At 38.0% G+C, this 20,707-nt stretch overlaps 1 protein-coding gene and 1 long non-coding RNA gene across 3 annotated transcripts in view; both read right to left on the minus strand.

Moving 5' to 3' along the window:
* LOC118632153 overlaps positions 1-19,582 on the minus strand; it is a 47,124-nt gene extending 27,542 nt beyond the window's left edge. Inside the window, exons 1-6 of one of the 2 annotated variants that reach the window (XR_004959974.1) lie at positions 19,484-19,582; positions 16,977-17,062; positions 7,791-7,942; positions 6,209-6,296; positions 4,447-4,498; positions 3,581-3,638 (exon numbers count right to left, since the gene is read on the minus strand). This is a non-coding gene — a long non-coding RNA (uncharacterized LOC118632153). Of the gene's footprint in view, positions 1-3,580; positions 3,639-4,446; positions 4,499-6,208; positions 6,297-7,790; positions 7,943-16,976; positions 17,063-19,483 lie in introns of those variants that run through there. The other variant, XR_004959973.1, reaches the window with a different exon arrangement.
* ZNF518A (zinc finger protein 518A) lies at positions 1,100-3,519 on the minus strand. The gene is made up of 3 exons (XM_036264936.1): positions 1,743-3,519; positions 1,489-1,558; positions 1,100-1,212 (listed from the first exon to the last, which is right to left on the minus strand). The coding sequence occupies exons 1-3, from the start codon at positions 3,508-3,510 to the stop codon at positions 1,176-1,178; spliced, it is 1,875 nt and encodes a 624-aa protein (XP_036120829.1). The 5' UTR covers positions 3,511-3,519; the 3' UTR covers positions 1,100-1,175.
* Positions 19,583-20,707: the final 1,125 nt, after the last annotated feature.

Genomic DNA, 20,707 nt, shown 5'->3' on the forward strand with positions numbered 1-20,707 from the left:
ATTGTCTTTCTGCGACGAGGATGCAGAGTTGCTTACTGACAGATTATTAGCAGCAGTCACATTCAAAACAGGGTTAAAAATTTTCAGCAATATTTTTTGTGGTGTTCCTTCAGGGTTCTTTGGCTGTATATTTTTATAATAAGTACTATTTTGAACTAATTTAGGCTTAAGCAGCTCAGTTTTATTTGGCATCACACATTTTAAAAAAACAGCTTGTTTACCATCAGGCAAGAGGGTAAAAAGAGGTGGTTTTGGAAAAATCTCATTCTGCTGTTTTACTGAATCCAAGATATTCGACTTAGCGCCCTGATGCTCAGATATTATATTAGGATGAGGAACAGCTTTCACTGAAGAACTCGCTGGCGTTTTAATAATGTAAGGGCCTTTTAATGGCAAAGTATTTTCTGAGCTACTTTTCATGCTCAAACAACTGCCAATGCTGGAACAAAGTGTAGGTGTCAGACAATTATTGTTTGGTTCTACCTTTAAAAAAGGTGTTCTGCAAGGCTCTTTTGTTGTAGTTCCACAAGCTTGAGCACTCTCACTTTTGACATTGGTAACACCTTCAAATTTCCCATTATTAAATGTTAAAATCATCCCAGGTTTCTTGTTTAAAAGAAGAGTAGCAGGTACACCTTGCGTATTAACCTGTGGTTTTCCTGAAACAACATGTAATCCAGGCTTGTTAGCCATGTGCAATGGTACAAAAAAGCCTTTTGGAGTCTGAACAAGTATAGCTTTTTTTGGTTCTGAATTTACAAGTGGACTCTGCATATATAAAGAACCTAAAGTTTGTGTAGTGGCTCTTAGTTTGTCTTTTACAAGCTGCTGTGTTATTATTGCATCTGACTGAGTCTTAAGTAATGTGCCAATACCTGAAATTCTAGGTGTCTTCTCTGAATCTCTCATGTCTTGTGACACTGACAGCAATTGTGTTTCTTTCCCACTACATTTTAAATTCAGATCATTTGTAGGCACATTAATCCCCATACTACCAGATGGAAATGGGAAGATACCTTGTACTTGGAAGTCTTTTGAAGAGTCAATAACTTTGCCTTCTCCCTCATGTTTCTGAAATGACTGGTCACAGTGAAGTGACAGGCCTTTATCAGGAGTGTTACCAGAGCCTTGTTTTACATCAGATTTCGTTTTTAATACATCTTGAAGTAACTGGTTTACTTCAGGTGGCAAAAATTCTGATGCCTGCTCACTCTGGAGAGAGAACACAGATGTGATTCTAGGCATCATAGGTGACTCAATATTAGAAATGTCATTAGATTTTTCAGTCATGCTCTCTAAATTTTGATTTTCATTAATATACAGGTTCTGTCCATCAATGTTTTGTCCTTTTTCTAAAACACACTGTTCTTCTATTTCAGCTTGAGTTTTTAAAGTTTCATCTTTAGTATTTAAATGGCTAACAGATGCTAACGTACTGTCTGGGTTTGAGCTCTCCTTTCTCACTAGTGATAAAAATGATTCACTTACTTGTTGCTGAACTGTCCTGCTTGATGAAGGTTCTCTTTGAGGACTTTCACACGTTGCTGTTCCTGAAGACCTACGATGTTTATTAGAATTATTCACTTTTGAGTAATTATGAAAAGGTAATGATCCTTGGTTGGAAGATTCAACAGGTAATTCAGAGTTGACATAATTAATACAATAGTTATGCATATCTCCACTGCTGTATGCATTTGGTTTGTTAGTAGAGTTGACTTTATCTGGACTTTTAATAGCAGTACCTGATATCTCAGGGTGACTATGAGAAACATGACTACCCAATAAGTCAACACTATCTCTTGTTTCAACTTTTGTGGTCAGGTTCACCGATGATGTAACTAATTCTGATGATGTTGGCAAAGAAGATACACTTTTTTCATCATCCACTGTTTGAAGTGTATTACTCATTTGAGACAGCAAAGCTATTTCTTTTTCTGAAGTTACTTTCCCTGCAAGTATAGGAGAGGAACATGAAAATGAAGTTGCTTTCATGTAAACTGTGTCACTTAACTCAGTTGTTACTCTTGTTAAAAATCCAGTGGTGTCCAAACTCTGCAGCTGCAAATTAGCAGTACTGTCCCTTTCAGCACCTGACTGTGAGCCTGGTGAATATAAATTCTGTTTATTGGTAGGCAACAATTTTATTACAATATGTTGTTTTCCATCCACCATCTTGAAGCCCATAAACTTAGCACTATAGTTAGCTGGAACTGTTATTCTATTATTTTTTACCATTAACACTGTAGGTCCCTGTACAGCAGTCTTCGAGAAACCTGAAGTAGAATTTGATAGTTCTTCAGCTCTATTATACTGTCCAGTGGACAGAAGAGTTGGCTTTTCAGACTCTGACTCAGCAGGTTTATCATTACTCTCACAGTGCAGTTGCTCATCCTTTTCTTCATTTAAATGTTCTTGGGTAAGATGGCTCTGGTCTTCAGATTTAGCCTGTGTTTTGTTCACTTTTTTAAGCATTTCAGTGTTTTGTTCTATACTTTGATCACTTCCATTGCTTATTTTCTTATGTTTCCAGAATATCTTCCTAGATGCACCTATTTTGTATCTTTCCAGTATTAGCTTAAGTCCTACTGAAGTCTGTGCCATCCTTTTTTCATATTTGTCTTTTTCCAATTTTTCTTTCGCATATAAATGTTCTTTGTGTAAAGTTAAAACATGTCTTACAAGGTGCTCTCTCCTTGTGGCACCATAGCTACAATATTGACAAGTGAAGGGAAATGTAACAGAATGAACATGAAGGTGCTTCTGAATCTCTCCTCTGGTAAAATATGTATGATGGTATTTATCACTTTTATAACGGATTTCATTGTGTCTATGAATGTGCTGAACAAATGTGCCAACATCCAGGGTGGAGAATGTGCACTTTTCACATTGAAAACTACCATTTACACAATGTTTGGATACAAAGTGTTTTGTTAAGTCTAATAAAGTATACACACTCTCATCGTTACAAATGTCACATTTTACTGAAGTGCCCCTATGGATTCGTCTGTGTAGTTTAAATATCTGGAAGTCATTTGCTGAAAAACTGCACATTTCACAAGGATATGAAGGTAATTCGCCATGGTGCCACATTTGAAAGTGTTTCTGCAGATCATTTGGGCTATATCGAGTGCTATCTTGGCATTTTAAACAGTTGAAACTGAGTATTTTTGCAGACATTTTTATACCTGCTTCTTCAACTCTCTCAGACTTACGGAGCTCCTCTATATAGCTTACAGTCTTTATATTGGTAGATTTCCTTGCAGTCTGTGGTTTATGCTGAAATAATTTTCTGTATTTGTCAACTTCATGTTTCCATAGGACTTCATTTGGAATATTTATCTTCGGCAAATCAATTTTCACATTTTTCAGTTTATAATGACAACTACTTTCCAAAATTTGTGGTTTAATTACTGATCTGATAGTATCAACTATGTCATTTTTCACATCATAATCTTTTTTTAAAGTAGCTTGTTTTTCATCAAAAAATAACTGTTTCTGTTCAGATTGCATGATTTAACAACAAAAATATCCCAATTATTTTTTTCTGAAAACTCTTGAAATTATTTGTAATTTAAACAGGAAACAATACTATGCCGAGACATCTTCAAAATACCAGGATTTTCCCCACATTAACTCACCTAAAACCAAACAAAGAGTTGAAATTTTCATTACAAAAGTTATCAGTAAATTTCATATATTTTTAAGTTCATTTTGACACAATGTAGGAATGTTGCTCAATACATAAATAAAAAATATAATAAAAGATCTGTTAATTATTTTAAGAACAGCTTGCCAAGAAGCAATAGTTTGAAGTAGAAATAACTCTAACACGGAAGTCAGGAAATACAAGTTTTACTCCCAGCTTTGCTGTTGTACTGGGCAAGCTTCAACCTCTCTGCACTTCAGTTTCAGCATCTAAAGAAAACCACAATTGGAAAAGTACCCTTAAGCTCTCTAAGGTTTCTATATTAAGTTGAAACTATAGTTTTTAAACAGGACTTATAAAATCTTAAAAAGAGAGCCCTAAAACCTTACATTCCAATTACACACATGTACCATTAACTTTCTCATTTGCTTATTAGTTGACTCTATTGCTGTTATTAGCTTGTAAAATTTCCAATAAACTTCTCTCCATATTTGCTACTTTAGTGCCTTAGGGATAATTTATGTTTAAAGTTTCATTCATTAAACAACAAAATGACATTATCTGCTCTCTCAAGTTATCATTACTAACATGTAAAAAAAGGAACAAAACAGAAGAAATGAAAACGAAAAGCACATTCCCCTGAAGTACTCCTAAAGTTTACCTACTACCTTTCTGGTTCCCTACCATTTTGGCTATCTGGCTTTTTGTCCCTAGAACTCAAGACAGATGGCAGTAAGGAAAGCTCTTGGCAGATTAGAATGTACCCATTACTATCTGCCTCCATTAATTCAAACACTTACTTGTTTACATTACTCTAGAAAAGTGTCAATCTCTGTGTCTTAGTTTCTTCATCTATAAAATAAAAAATAAGAAATAATTAGTACTCCCCTACCTTTTTCATGGAATTGCTGAGATTAAACGAGAAAACATATGTAACAGTATCCTGTAAAGTGCAAAACAAATTGCAGCTTCCATCATTACTGTACGTAATTACCATGTATGAGGAAATATGATTCAAATTTCAGAGGAATAAAAAGTAGTAAGGCCCTGGCTGGTTTGGCTCAGAGGTTAGAATGTCAGCCCATGGACCAAAAGTCCCGGGTTCGGTTCCCGCTAAGGGCACATACCTCGGTTGCAGTTTGTCTCTGGCCCTGGTGGGGTCGTGTGGGTGGCAACCACTCGATGTGTCTCTCTCACATCGATGTTTCTCTCTTCCTCCCTCTCTCCCTCCCGCTCTATCAGAAGACAAATGCAAAAATGTCCTCAGGTGAGGATAAAAAAAAAAACTATTGAAAAAATTACATTTTCTTACTTTCATGATCTTAAGTATGTACGAATAATAGATAAACTTTGATAAGCTAAAGAAAACAAAGTAAAAATCACATTTAACTTCATCTATAATGTCTACCCAAAGATCTCAGGTTTAAATTTCAGTTAATGTAAATAACTAGAAACTTCACTGTTCTAGAAATTCTTTATTCAGGTAATATAATTAGAAATCACATTATTTTACATAGTCAAGGCCCTTTTAATATTTCTCAAGCTTAATACTTTTGGTTGGATTTAAAAAATACATTCTTCAGTATTCTTCAAATACATATAAATATACTAAACTGATAATAAATTCATTAGAAAGGTACCAGTTTATTGAATTTATACTATACCTAACAGAGTAAAATAGTAAAATTTTTACTCTAAATTTTTTACTACATTATTTGAAGTTAAATGTAGAACCTTTTTCTTCAAAAGTAAGAAAAACAGCCCTGGCCACTGTGGTTGAGTTGGCTGGAGTGTCATCCCACGCGCCAAAGGCTTGCAGGTTCAATCCCCGGTCAGGACAAGTGCAGGAGGCAACAGATTAATGTTTCTCTCTCTCTCTCTCTCTCTCCCTTCCTCTCTCTCTAGAATCAATATCCTTGGATGAGGATTTAAAAAATAATAAAAATAAAATAAAATTTTAAAAGTAAGTATAATAATAAATGGCTAGAAAAAAGTTCAATGATATCTGGTGGTTACTCTACCCCAAATGAGAAGATTCCCTAAAAATTATCACATTCTAAACAGAGACAAGTATCGTGATCACATATGGAGTTTTCACCATACCAGAATCTGAGGGTGGGGTTCAAACATAAAAAACTTTTTAAGCACACCTAGTAATGGTTCTTCTCCACTGGCCAGAATATCATATTGTGGTCATTATGGATTATCCATACCCAAGCTTTTCTATTATTATACATAATTAAGAGGTGACCATATCATGAGTTTCATCACAAAAGGCAAATTGTTTTTACAGTAATATTTCATGTGTCCAAAAATGTGTGTAATGCTAAAAAAAGAACAGATTTTGGTATTTCTAAATACCATTAATTCCATTTCACAACATCTACACTACTTAAAATTTTTATAAGAAAACACATATCCCAAAGTCTGACAAGCAGTGTAAAGATATGATTTTAAATAACTAGCATTTACTAACATTAACCAACATTTACTAATAAATACCTACTATGAATGTGAGGCATTTTGATGGGTGTCATGGAGATTCAGAAACTTGGTCCTTACCCTATTGCAGCTTACATTCTGAAGGCGGAGGCAGGACATACACATTAACACACCGCTTATTCAGAGCTGACCATCCAGGAACCTCACCCTTTCAGTACACAAAGAATAGAAAATAATTAAATAGGATACATGGCAGTCAAATCAAATGCCAAAAAGTTTACTCATTAAAGTGCCTGCCCTTTCCTCATGGGCAAAACAAAGCTGATAAAAAGAATCAACTTATGCCCTGGGTTGTTTTGCTCAGCAGTTAGAGCATCAGCCCACAGATTAGAGAGGCCCAGGCTCCATTCCCGCTAAGGGTACGTACCTTCATTGCAGTTTGTCCCCGGCCCCATTTGGGGTCATGTGAGTGGCAACCTTCGATGTGTTTCTCTCACATGGATGTTTCTCTCTCTCTCTTCCTCCCTCTCTCCCTCCCGCTATAAATCAAGATAAATGCAAAAATGTCCTCAGATGAGGATTAAAAAAAGAATCAACTTATTAAGAAACCTACTTAGATTTTACTTAAGTTTGATAACTGCTAAATAATTAATGTTAAATGTCATTATTTTTTATAGTTAATATATGGCATATACAATATAGTATTAGGGGACTTTGTGTATTTTAGGTAGTTCTGGGTTTGTTATTTGCCCTCAAATTTTAAATCTAGAGAATCTTTTGTCTTCAACTATATTCAACCTATAGTAGTACATGGAACCAATCAAAGATGATACCCTGGTAGCAAATCATACTAGGGTGGCCACCTATGGAGAAAAATGTACTGCATGTTGGGAACATTTCAGATAACATAATAAAAGGAAAGAGAAACTTACTATAATTTTCATCTTCCAATTTATTAGCTTATGCTCTTTTTTCACTACAGTCTAATCTCTACTCCACCAATAAGGATTATAAATTTTAAATCTTCTATTTAAATTACTGCCTTCTATATATGTATTATTTTATTTCCTCATAAGACTTGACCAACATCTATCTCATCAAGCCATGAAATAACACAATTTGTATGAAGTATGACTGGCCCTTTAAAGTAGCCTGAAGAGTTTCTTGCACCAAAATTAAAGTTTAAGCAATTTTGTTTCCTTCCTTTCCCAATTGCCCACTAACAACCCCCCCCACCCCCCAAAAAAAGAGAAAATCCCACAAAATGGCTAGAAACTAGAAAACATTCCATAGACATACTGCAAGGTGTCTGCGTAGGAAATGGTCCAGAGAAAGAAGAGTGAAAACAAATGCTGACTGATTGTCAGGTACCTCTTTTAAAGAGGAAGCCTAGCCCAGCCGGTTATAGCTCAGTGGATTGAGCATCATCCCATGGACTGAGAGGTCCTGGTCTGATTCTTGGTCAAGGCACCCGCTCGATCTCCAGTGGGGGTGCATGCAGGAGGCAGCGATCAATGTTTCTCCCTCACATCAATGTTTCTCTCTCTACCTTCCTCTCTCTCTAACAAAATCAATAAAAACTATTCTAAAGAGGAGGTCTACTAGGGGACATTCATTCAACCAATATTTAACGAGTATCTATCTATTACGCCTTTAGTAAGGAAATGAGTATAATTCCGTCCACTCCCTCCCCTAAACATACCTTGGAAGAGAAAGCAAGGGCTTGAAAGGAAGATTGTATGGAGCCCCCTGGGACAACAGATGTCTCCAGCTGAGGTATGGGGAAGAGAGGATGAATCCAGAGCTTTGATCTGGGTCCAGAGGGCAAGCAGAGTTGGGGGTTGCTAGCACCAGCTATTAGAAAAAATGTGAAAAGGAAATTATTTCTGAAAAAAGATACATCTTCCTATATCACTGGTTATCTCCTTCTGCTTAAGACTTCTGTCATTTCTCCACATAAGTAAATAATTATCTCTAAGCTGTTAGAAAATCATTATATTAACTTTCCTCCACCCCCCCATCTAACTAAAAAACAAGAGTATCTGGGTTTACTCTCTAAGAATTAATATCAGCTACCAATGCCAATAAAAAAGATAAGTAGGCAGAAACATCACTGGATGCAACTGCTCAGAGAAAGGGTAAATAACCTAACACTCATCAAAACCTAACTTCTATTCTCCCATCCAGCACAGAAAACAGTAACTATAAGGTAAGTTACTGTAGGAAAATGGAGTAAACTTTAAAGAAAAAAATCAAGTAATAACTGGCAATCTCATTAAGACCCAAGATAACATACTAAAAGAAAGAAAGAATATACTGTAATAAAAGAGAGAACAAAGTAGATGGAGGAGAAATAATGATTTTGAAAAAATTACATTGAGTTTTTTTTAAGACTTGTATTTTCAAAATGAAAGGCTCCCCAAATGCCTGACAAGATTATTAGTGGAGGGAGAATAAAACTCAGTATCTACAACTTATCCTAGTAAAATTGAGTTTAAAAGATAAAAATGAAATGTTCTTTTTACACAAAGGTTACAAAGAACAGTTACATAAAAAGATATTCAAATTTTCATCTGCAATAACAACTTTAATCAGATAACAATATTAATCAGATATTTAACAAGTCTAAATGCTAGGAACAATGAAATAATATTTATAGAGCTCTGAGAGAAAATAATTGACCCAAAAATTAATCCTACAATCAGGTTAACTCCTATGTGAGAGAAAAATACAAGTTTAGATATGCAAAGATTCAGAGACTATACTGCATATGTACTCTTTTGGGAAAAAAAGTTTTAAGTAAATACTTGAGCAAACTTGAATTTCAATCAGAAAAAAACTAAAAAGAAATAATTTGAAGAAATATCTGTCAACAATAAAATCTATAAAATAGAAATAAATATATTTTAATATGATTAAGAAAACAGAAAAGGCTGGAGGAGAAAATTTACATCATGACAGATACAACAAGTTCTTCAAGAAAAATTAACAATGGGAAAAAGAAAAGGTAACAATAGCAACAAAATTAAAATATATTTTAATACAGTTAAGAAAACAGAAAAGACTGGAGAAGAAGAAATTTTACATCATGACAAATATAAAAAGTTCTTAAAGGAAAATTAACAATGGGAAATAGAAAAGGTAACAATAGCAACAAAATTCTAGATACTGGAAAGCAGATAAATAAGTAAAGGACTTTGCAGACCCAAGGAAACACTCCCAGGCAGACAGTGGGCAAAGCTAAGAACTAAGCCATTTTACACTTTGAATCTTCAAAAGGATTAGGAACTGGCAGCACCAAATGACTCTAAAATGGGAAAGGAGTAGGAAGCTAAAATAAAGAGAAATTTGGAGAAAGCTGTTTTTGGAGAAAGTTTGAGTTGGTTAGATGTTAAGATTCCCTTCCCTATTCCATGCTGGGTAAGTGCTGTTCCTCCACCACAGCAGAAGTCTGGAGGTTAATTCTCTGCAGAGGATAAACAGAATCTCTGAAATAGAGCATACCAGGCATAGCTGAGAGTGGCTACCTAAAGGTAACAATCAGAGACATTCATTACAACATTATTTACAAAAGTCACAAAATTAAAAATAACTAAATGTCCACCAAAAAATAAATTATGGTATTTTCTTCTACTTATTAACCCTCACCCGAGGATATTTTTCTATTGATTTTTAGATAGAATAGAAGGGAGAAAGGGAGCGAGAGAGAAACAGCGATGTGAGAGAGACACATTGATTGGCTGCCTTCTGCATGACCTCAACAGGGGCCTGGGATTGAACCTGCAACTTAGGTGCATGCCTTTGATCAGGAATCGAATCCAGAACCCTTTGGTCCAAGGGCCGACACTCTAACCACTGAGCCAAATCGGCCAGGGCAATTATGGTTATTTTCATTCAGTGAAATATTATTCAATTTTTACAACAATATAATATAAACACACATTTATTTTAATAGAAAGATATCCAAAAGGCATTAAGTGAAAAAATAGAAAACAAACAGTAGATTTATCAGGCTTTAATATATCAGGCTACAACTATCGATGTAACTAGAGAAAAGACACATGGACTCATACAAACTCACGTAAAAAGTCAATCATACACACACACAACAATATTAATACCTAAGGCAAGAGAAACAAAGGACAAAATGAACACATGGGACTACACCAAACTAAAAAGCTTCTGAACAGCAAAAGAAATAACCATCAAAACGGAAAGGGATCCCACTATATGGGAGACCATAACTGCCAATGATGCATCAGATAAGGGGTTAATTTCCAAAATATATAGAACGCTCATAAAATTCAACAAAAGGAAGACAAAAACCCAATTAAAAAATGGGCAGAGGACCTAAATAGACACCTTTCCAAAAAGGACATACAAATGGCCAAGAGACATATGCAGAAATGCTCAACATCACTAATCATCAGAGAGATGCAAATTAAAACAACTATGGGGGGGAGGAGATAAACCACAAAACTTATATGCATGTAGGCATAACCAATGGATATGGACAGCAAAGCCGGGGATGGAGTGGGGGGGATAGAGAGGAGGGTGTCAATGGGGTAAAAAAGGAGAAACATCTGTAACAAAAATAAAATAATAAAAAAAAACAACTATGAGGTATCACCTCACACTTGTCAGAATGGCCGCCATCAACAAATCATCAAACAAGTGTTGGCAAGGGTGTGGAGAAAAGGGGACTCTAGTACAGCCACTGTGGAAAATGCTATGGTGTTACCTCAAAAAGTTAAAAATTGAACTGCCATTTGACCCAGTGATCCCACTTCTAGGAATATACCCTAAGAAACCTGAAACACAAATCAGAAAGAATATATGTACCCCTATGTTCACAGCAGCACTATTTACAATAGCTAAGATCTGGAAACAACCCAAGTGTCCATCAGTAGGTGAGTGGATTACAAAGCTGTGGTACATATACACAATAGAATACTATGCAGCTGCAAGAAAGAAAGATCTCTTATCCTTTGAGATGGTATGGAAGGACCTGGAGAGTATTATGCTCAGCGAAATAAGCCAAGCAGAGAAAGACAAATATCACATGATCTAACTTATTTGTGGAATATAATGAACTGCTGAACAAAATTAACCCAGAAACACAGAGGTGGGGCACAGACTGACAAGCCTCAGAGGAGGGGGGGGGCGTTTGTGGGGAAAGAGATAAACCACAGAACTTACATGCATGTATGCAACACCAATGAACATAGACAACAAAGCTGGGGATGGGGCAGGGGGAGGAGGGAAGGAGGGTGTCAATGGGGGAAAAATGAGAAACATCTGTAACAAAAACAATAAATAAAAAAATTTTTTTAAATAAAATTAAAAAATAAAACTACATCATAAAAATGGCTCAACCATTATCTACAGAAAAATAAAAAGCTGCAATTTCTATAATGCCATTCAAAGCTAAATAAAAATTGTTTAATTATAAAAAAATGTTCATAGTGATTACTGATTATCGTTAGGTCAGTGTTTCTTAAAATGTCCTCGGATCACTATGGCCTCCACACTGGCATACTGCACTTCCTTATCATAGCATAAGTAATTAGCTTACTTTTGGATGTAATAAGAATGACAATCTCTTTGCCTCTAGACCACACTATTATGAAACTTTATCAAAAATGCCATGAAACCTTGAAAATTTTGAAATTCTCAAACAGAGCGAGCAAGCAAGTTCTGTGACAGAGTTTTTCCTAAACTTAAAAGAGTAATCTTGAGCCAGTACAAAATTGATGAATGTTGACACTAAAGGTGAAGAAGAAACCAAAATAAAATAGATTACTCAACGTTGTATTCCTCAATCAACACACAGGTACCCAATCACACCACCACAGAAAAGCTTTTAACAAAGCTAATGGCAAACATAACACTCAGAGAATGAAAAATTATGCGATTAGATGTCCCTCATGCTTTATAAATTCATGCTCTAAGAGAAGTGATTTTTTTGTTTAAACAATTAATTTGTGAGCCTTGATGTTACCTAAAAAATAAGTGAAGGGAACTAGTTTCACCAGAATAGCAGCTATGTATGCAGTGTTGTTAAACAAATAAAATGTTACATGTATTTTATATAAAAAGCTAATAATATTCAATTAATAATATGCTTCATGATCTTGGTACATTGTTAAAAGAATAAGAAATACTAAAAAGTATAACAGTAACCTATTATTTTCTATATACTACACAAATAGTAAGTATAATGTTGAACTATTTTTACATTAATTAAGTATATCATTCTTTTTTTTTTAATCTTCACCCAAGGATATGTTCATTGGTTTTTTGAGCGAGGAAAGGAGAGAGGGAGAGAGAGAAACATCAATTGGTTGCCTCCCGTATGCACCCTGACCAGGGATCAAACCTGAAATCTAGGTATGTGGCCTCACCAGGAATTGAACCTGAAACCTATTTGGTATACAGGACAATGCTCCAACAGAGTCACCTGGTCAGGGCTAAGCATATCATTCTTTTTTTTTCTTTTTTAATCCTTACCCGAGAATATTTTTTCTATGTCTCTTCAGATAGAGTGGGGCGGGGGATATCGACGTGAGAGAGAGACATCAACTGGTTGCCTCCTGCACAACTCCAACCAGAGCCAGGGACAAACCGCAACCAAGGTACTTGTCCTTGACCGGAATTGAACCCACGACTCTTTGGTCTGATGGTCGATGCTCTAACCGCTGAGCCAAACCAACCAGGGCAGCATATCATTCTTTAACAAAGTCCTGGTTGTGCCCGGCCAGAGAAGCTCAGTGGATTGAGCATCATACCATGGACTAAGAAGTCCCGGTTTGAGTCTAGGTTTGATTCCTGGTCAGGGCACATGCCCAGAATGTAGGCTTGATCCCCAATAGGGCATATGCAGGAGGCAGCCAATCAATGTATCTCTCTCACATCAATGTTTCTACCTCTCTCTCTAAAAAAAAAAAAAATAAATAAAATCATATTTTTAAAATAAAATAAAGTCCTGGTTGTGTTCTAACAAAATTTTATTTAGAATTTTCTTTTTTATTGCTTTAACAGTTTTGCTACTTCATCTGTTCTGGAATAATTCACATGAGAATTGCCCACTCCTTAGAACTGCATAGGCTGTACCAACAAAACCATATGGGCCAAAACCAACAAATCCACTTCTGTGGATTTTAGGCTTTACAACTTTGCAAGTTCTTCTATGGTTTCCGGGGTCTTCAAGTTTTCTTGAGTCACTTTTGGCAATTTATATTTTCCTTGAAATAATCAATTTCCATCACATTTTCTAAGTATACTTCTATAATCACTTTTTATATTCTAATCTACAAATAAAACCACGACAGAGACATTTATTAGAATCACTTAAATGTCCATGAATAGGAAAATGATTAAATTATGGAATATTCCCATGAAAACATTATAAAGAAGTATATGTATTAAAATTATTTAGAAAGATAATTATGGTGATTTTTTTTGTTTTTAAAAAATAAAGATGCCAATTAAGGCAAGTAATACATTTTTAAATAAGGAGGAAAGATCCTCATTTTTATATCAGGAGGAAAGGTCCTATGAGTATATGTTCATATAAACAAAGACAAATCTATGGAAAAATATCCTCCAAACTATGGAAAACAGGTTAATTTAAAGATATGACACCACAGCATAGCATAATAAACAAACCAACCAAAACAACACGGAGAGAACCCTCAACTCTTCTAGGTACCTTGATTGAAATCAAGAGGGTAATGTTATCACCACAAGTCTTTACTGGGGCCTGGCTGTGTATTCCTGCCACTGAATTCTAGGAAATCCTGTATTCTTAAAATAATTCCCCCTTTTCAGCTTACACTATCTTAAACTAACATAAGCTAGTTCTATTACTTGTAACTAAAGGCTCTTAAGACATTAAGTTGATAGATCAATGTTAACTGTGTTTATTTCACAGAAAAACAGACGATCCTTTAAAGAATAATGAGACTTATGCCCTGGCTGGTTTGCTCAGTGGTCAGAGCATCGGTGTGCGGACCAAAAAGTCCTGGGTTCGGTTTCTGCTAAGGCAGTGGTTCTCAACCTTCCTAATGATGCGACCCTTTAATACAGTTCTTCATGTTGTATGTGGGCGTATCTGCATGTGGGCGGACCCGCCTGGAGACGGATAGAAGAGCCATGTCTCAGCTCCTAAGACCATCGGAAATATGTGTTTTCCGATAGTCTTAGGAAACCCCTATGAAAGGGTCTTTTGACCACCAAAGGGGCTGCCACCCACATGTTGGGAACCACTGTGCTAAGGGCACATACTTTGGTTGCAGATTGTCCCCAGCCCGGTTGGAGTAGTGTGAGTGGCGACCACTCGATGTGTCTCTCTCATATCGATGTTTCTCTCTCTCTCTTCCCCCCTCTCTCCCTCCCACTCTATCTAAAGATAAACGCAAAAAATGCTCTCAGGTGAGGATTTAAAAAAAAAAGCATAGTGAGACTTAAACATGTAAGAAAGGAGCAAAGGCATCCAGACCAGAAAACCAGAACAAAGAAACGTTGGAAGAAAAGCATTTTTCTCTTATGGCACTACCGGATCTAGATCAAAAAGAGAATATATAATGAGGATTTAAGAAAGAATACACTAGCCCTGGCTGGTTTGGCTCAGAGGTTGGAGTGTTGTCCTGTGGACCAGAGCATTCCAGGTTCGGTTCCTGCTAGGGGCACGTACCAACAAACAAACAAACAAACAAACAAAAAAAGCAGAAAGAAAGAATACACTATAGAGGACAGATCTGAACTTCAAATAAAAGGTAACCAGAAATCACTGTTAGTTCTTAAGAACAGAGAAGTTATAAAAGCACTATTTTAGAAATATTAGAATGCTACCTAAAAGCAAGCAAGATACAGTGAAGAAAGTAAAAATGAAAAGTGAAAAAATTGGAGGACTAAGTGTCAATCCAAATAAAAAGTGAGGATTCAGAGAACTGGCAGTATTAATATATGTTAGGAATTGCACAGTAGGTATAATTTTTTTCCCAATCCTCACACGAGTACATTTTTTTTTCTTCTGCTTATCCTTAGATACAGTGGGAGAGAGGGAGAGAGAGGAAGAGAGAGAAACATCAAAGAGGGAGGGACACATCGACTGTTTGCCTCCTGTATAACCCAGATCAGGGACGGGAATGAACCACAACCGAGGTACATGCCCTTGGCCAGAATCAAACACGCAACTCATTGGTCTGCAGGCTGATGCTCTACAGCTGAGCCAAACCGGCCAGGGCTAAAAGGCATCCTTTTTTTTTTTTATCCTCACCTGAGAACATTTTTCCATTTTTTGTTCAGATAGAGTGGGAGGGAAAGAAAGGAAGAGAGAATGAGAAAGAGAGAAATATTGATGTAAAAGGGACACATCGAGTGACTGCCACCTGCACAGCCCAACCAGGGCCGGAGACAAATTGCAACCGAGGTACGCGCCCTTAGCGGGAATCAAACCCGGGTCTCTCTGGACCACAGGCTGACGCTCTAACCGCTGAGCCAAACTGGCCAGGGCATGGGCATCTTTTATAAGGTGAAGGAAAAGGGAAAACTGTAGATGGATGTGAACAACCAACTTGAAGTTACAGGTCTTAAATTCATTCTGCTGCAACTCAAACTAATTTAAGGACACCAGGATAGCTAGCAAAAGTAAAAGATAAACACTAGTATCTCATATCCATAGTCCCTAACTGAAATTGGCACTCTATTTCCAGCCATCTCCCATTTCTATATGGCTTCACTTTTTCCTACTACAGATGAGGTTCTCATACATGTGGGAAAGAATGTCACTAGCACCCTCCCAAATAAACAACTTTAGAGAGGAGAGAGCATCTTTCTCCTTGCATTCATACATCAATTTCAAAGGATTCTGACTGGGTATGTGTGAGTAACAGGCAATCACTGTTGCAACAGGAATGCCTAGGCTTGGGTTATAAAACTATAAGACTGACTGATAGCCCACCAACTACTCACAAGAGAAAAGGATGTTTCCCCGAAATGATGATATATTGAGATGACAAAAACTATAGATAGATAGGTAGGTAGGTAGATGGACAGATAGATAGATAGGTAGGTACGCAGGTAGGTAGATAGGTGGATAGATAGGTAGGAAGGTATAGCTAGATAGATAGATCAATCGATCTTCTAGCAGACACAATCTCCAACAACCCAATTTTAATTGGTGACGATTTTACATTTTGGAATTACGTGACTTTTTAAAAGCCAATATTTGTTTTCAGCTATTGCTATTACCATTTCTTGAAATGAGACCCATGTGAAGCCCACTCCATTTTCTTAAGCTTCAAGTCACACACCTTCATTCTAATATTCTGACACGTTTCATGCAGTCATACCAATTACAATTTTACATTGTTAGTCAGACTTTGCTCAGTGTTTCAAGATGGAATAATCCAAATTGTTTTGGTCAGTCATCATTCAGCAGCCTCTTGTTTAGTTCATTATATTGGAAGCTTTCTTTTTTTCAATCCTCACCAGAGGATATGTTTTGCTTTGTTTTTTTAACGATTTGAGAAAAAGAGGAAGGGAGAGAGAGAGAGAAACGCTGATGTGAGAAACACTGATCAGTCAGCTCCCAAGAGTGCACACGCCACAGGGATCAAACCCACAACCTGAACATGTGCCCTGACCGGAATCCAACCTGCTATCCTTTTGGTGCATGGGACAATGCTCCAACCAACTGAGCCACACCAGCCAGAGCTGAACCTTTCATTCTTCATAATATTACTTTGTTCTAACCAAAAACTACTTTTTCTGCTTATTTTAAAATGAAAAACCATGTATATTTTACTTAAGCCAAAAATAAAATTATAACTTATTAACTTACTACTTAATAGACTATAATATAGTACTTCGACCTTTACCATACCTCTTTCTTCAAGGAACAAAAGGCACACAATTTAATGCCTGGACAAAGCCACAATCAGGAACAGTGATCAAAAGAAGAGATGATATCTGGAAATGAAGACCAAGATTTTAAAACTTTGACTGTAAAAACGGTAAGTAAAACAGTTTTATACTCTCAATTATGTTTCATATTCAACTTGTGTGTATAAATTTAGAAGAAAAATAAACCTCTCTGCACTTAGGCAAATAACCTATCATTGATACCCAGTGATAACATCATGAATTTACCAGTCAGAAAACTCAAAGCTTAGAAGGGAGCTTAGAATCAAACTAATTCAATATCTTCATTTATTACAAGATAGGGACAATGAGCCTTATACAAAGTCACAAAGCTAGAACTAAAACCTGCATCGAATTCTAACCCAGCTATCCTACCGCCATGCTACCTCTTAATAGATACTTTTGATATCCAACATCACATGAAAACTGCTCGCTGCATGAAGCCAACACCCCATACATAAGCCTACACACCTGGGATCAGATAATTAATAAAAATTTTTCAACTTTATTATAAATTTTTTCTTCTGTGTATAGTGCTCTGCCAAAAAACTTTTAGCAGGGTACCTGAAGGAAACTGGGCAAGATTCAAATCTTTTATCATTTAAAAAAAAGTTGTATTAAGTGATCTAAAGCACACAGTGCTTCAGTAACAGTTCCAAACAGAAAGTAAACAATAAAAGTACACTAAAGAACATGTGTAAAACATATTTTAAAGTCAAACTGTACAGTTATATTCCCTCTGGTATGTCAAGCTATAGAAACTTTGGGGACTGCAGTATACTATTACCAGAGAGGAGAGCATAGGACTTGAAGTGTAATAATGATAAAAACCTCAAGCATTTAAAAGGCTCATGTTATCAATGTGCACAGTAGATATTCATTGTGGTTGCTGTCTTTTACTTCTTCCACAAAACCAGACATAAAGTGCTTTGAATTGACATTTATACTTACTTTGATGGCAACAGTAAGAATAAATTTGAATGTGCAAAACAGGTTGTTAGATACCCATATTTTATCCCTTCCTCCCCCTTTGGTAACAATATTCTAGAGAAGGGACTCATATTATTTGTGAGCATTTTAACAAAAATGAATATGGTCTACTATGTTTACCCTCCCTATGAAATGGAACATCCTAAAAATGTTAATACAATGCAACGTCTTTATGAGTTTCTGAAGAATACAGTTTTGCTTAAAGATAATGAACCCACTTCTATTGATTAGCAATTCCACTCTGAAAAATGTTAGGGTATTTCACTGAATCAATTTTAATGGTTTCTATCAATTCAACCCAAGAATATTAACGTCAAAGTACAGTCAAATCGGATCTCTTGCTGCATAAAAACCAACTCAACAGTATCAGTAAACTAGGCCTATCACACAGCTGCTCCAGTTCATGAAATTCCTACCCTAAGGTACAGTTTGGTGGTCCTCATGTTTAATCACTGTGACAATCGTGCAAAGTTCAACATTCTTAAGGATTCCTTAAACACTGACTTTTTCTAGGGACTCTTAAACTTTTGATAACCACACTAATGTTTTCACTAAAATACCTCACAAACACTACACCTAAAAAAAAACAAAACACAAACCTGAGCCTTACCTTTTGCATTTTTAACCTCAAAGCTACCATGTCTGTTTCGTGGGTCTACTTAAGAGTTACGACATCTTACCTCCTATGCATTCACCCTATCTGTTCTCAGTTACCACAGCCATCTAGGAAGAGCCTAGCTACTTGACAATGAAGACACCATATTAAGAAGACACTCAAAATGGACCCTACAAGTGAGAAAGCCAGCTACAAAGAAAGCATCTGCCACTGGGTGTGGTTGGGTTTGCAGGGAAGAGTGCCTTTGGCCAACTCGGAGGAAGAACGCGCGCCGCAGGGCTGAGCGCATCCGCCAGAAAAGACCTCCAAAGACCACAGACTGGACCCACAATGGGGCCGCCGTCGAGTTGGGGTGCCATGGGGCTGCGAACCTACGGCTCGAGGGGCGCGGTCTGACGGGTGCCGGCGCTGTCTCCCCAGCCCCGCAGCGCCGAGGGGTGCTTCGAGCGCCGCGCGCCCCCTCCGTCCCAGGCGCCGCGCCCGATCCGCCCCTTCCTCCGGGGTTCCGCTGCCCCTCGGGCGCGCGGAGGCACACCGCCCCGCGCCCCGCTGCAGCCCCTGGCTGTGGGGACAGGGAGAGTTGAAAAGCCCGGACGTAAAACAAGCACAGGCCAAGGTTGGCTCCAGCAGCCTGCAAGAAAACCAACGGAAAGAACCAACTTCCCTAGAAAAACTTTGCAGCAAGTTAGGCGAAAGCACTGAATGGCCGGGACTATTTAACAGGCGCTTCCTATCTGGAGGCGGATCCCTGAGCCGCTTCGGGGGACCCTGGCGCCCCACAAACTCGCCCTTTGCCCCCTGGCTGGGCCTCCAGAAGTCTCGGCATCCGAACAAGTCTGGGCGGCCCCGCTCACAGGGAATACCTGTCGTGGTCCCCATTGCCTGCGAGTCCCTGATGGCGGCCATTACACTTCCATCCGGGTATCGCCGAGAGCCGACCGCCGCGCTCCGGGAGCGCCTGCTGCGGCGGATGGATCCGCGCCGCACCTGGGGCAAGCGGAAGAGGACGGAGGCCGGCAGGGCCCGCGCCTCTGCCTGGCGACACTAGGCCCCTGGCCGGACTGGGCGCTGACCTCTCGGAGGAGCACGGTTGCTCGGGGCCGGCCACGGCAGCGGCCGGCTCGCCCGTCTGCTCACCAGTAGCTGGAGAGAGCCTACTCCCAATGGAATGGTGTGGGCACCCACTCTGTGCTCTTCAGAGGAGACACCAGAAGCAGGAACCGTGCTATTGGCAAGCCCTTGCTGCCTGGGAATGGTCTCCGTCCCGAGATTGTAATCATTTCCGGCTTTGCAAATGGCGTCTCCCCTCCCCTTGCTTTGGAGACCCAGGTTTTGGCGGCCCTTGCAGCCCATGTCAATGAAGGAAGATGCCACAAGCAGCTGTGGAGGACGTGGTGAATTCCAAACACGCACATAGTTAATGACTGATCTGCAAACTCGTTACAACAAGGGAGGCTCTCGTCCCCGTCGAAGGAATCCCTTGGCATCACACAACGGGGCTAGACAAAGAGGCCAATTAATGTTATGACTGGCTTTCCCCCCAAAGACCAGTATGGCTACTGGTTTCACCTTGGGCGCATTTCTGAAATCCAGCTTACTAATTCACCTCACTCTTTACACAAATTATTTTACTTAAGATGTAAGAAGAATTGCCTGGGGTGGAGAAATACACTAAAATATTAAAAGCGAAAGTCTCTTTTTTTATGCCCCCTTTTTTGTTTTCCGTTAAATAGATATGGAGTTTATAATTGGGGGAGAAAAAAAAAGTTGTTTACCATAAACATTTTTCATTGTCTTGGAGTTTGCTTTTGAAAACGCTGACCTGGCCCTGGCCTGTGGCGCAGCGGTTGGAGCGTCGGCCTGCGGTACTGAAAACGCTGACCTGTAGCCATACAGAAGATTTTCTCCACGCTTGGACAGAAAGTACACGGAAGTAACCTCACTTTGTTTTTAGGAAGCTTTCTTATCACTGCCTTAGTCCACAGTATTCCTCCTGGGAAAGGCAAATGAGAGATACTCGGATGCCTTTACACCAGGAGAAATATACAGTAAATGTCAAAAGGAATGCCATTATAAAATGAGAAACA

This window comes from Molossus molossus, unplaced genomic scaffold (genome assembly GCF_014108415.1).
Source record: "Molossus molossus isolate mMolMol1 unplaced genomic scaffold, mMolMol1.p scaffold_m16_p_17, whole genome shotgun sequence".
Classification (NCBI taxonomy): Eukaryota; Metazoa; Chordata; class Mammalia; order Chiroptera; family Molossidae; genus Molossus; species Molossus molossus.

What these genes read in the sequence shown, in the direction of transcription:
- ZNF518A (XM_036264936.1), bottom strand. Translation starts at nt 3,510, where the DNA reads ATGCAATCTGAACAGAAACAGTTATTTTTTGATGAAAAACAAGCTACT. An exon ending in TAGTCACCCTGAGATATCAG is followed by an intron (nt 1,559 to 1,742) that starts GTACTGCTATTA and finishes TAAACATCGTAG; the next exon opens with GTCTTCAGGAACAGCAACGT. An exon ending in GCAGGACAGTTCAGCAACAA is followed by an intron (nt 1,213 to 1,488) that starts GTAAGTGAATCA and finishes TTCTCTCTCCAG; the next exon opens with AGTGAGCAGGCATCAGAATT.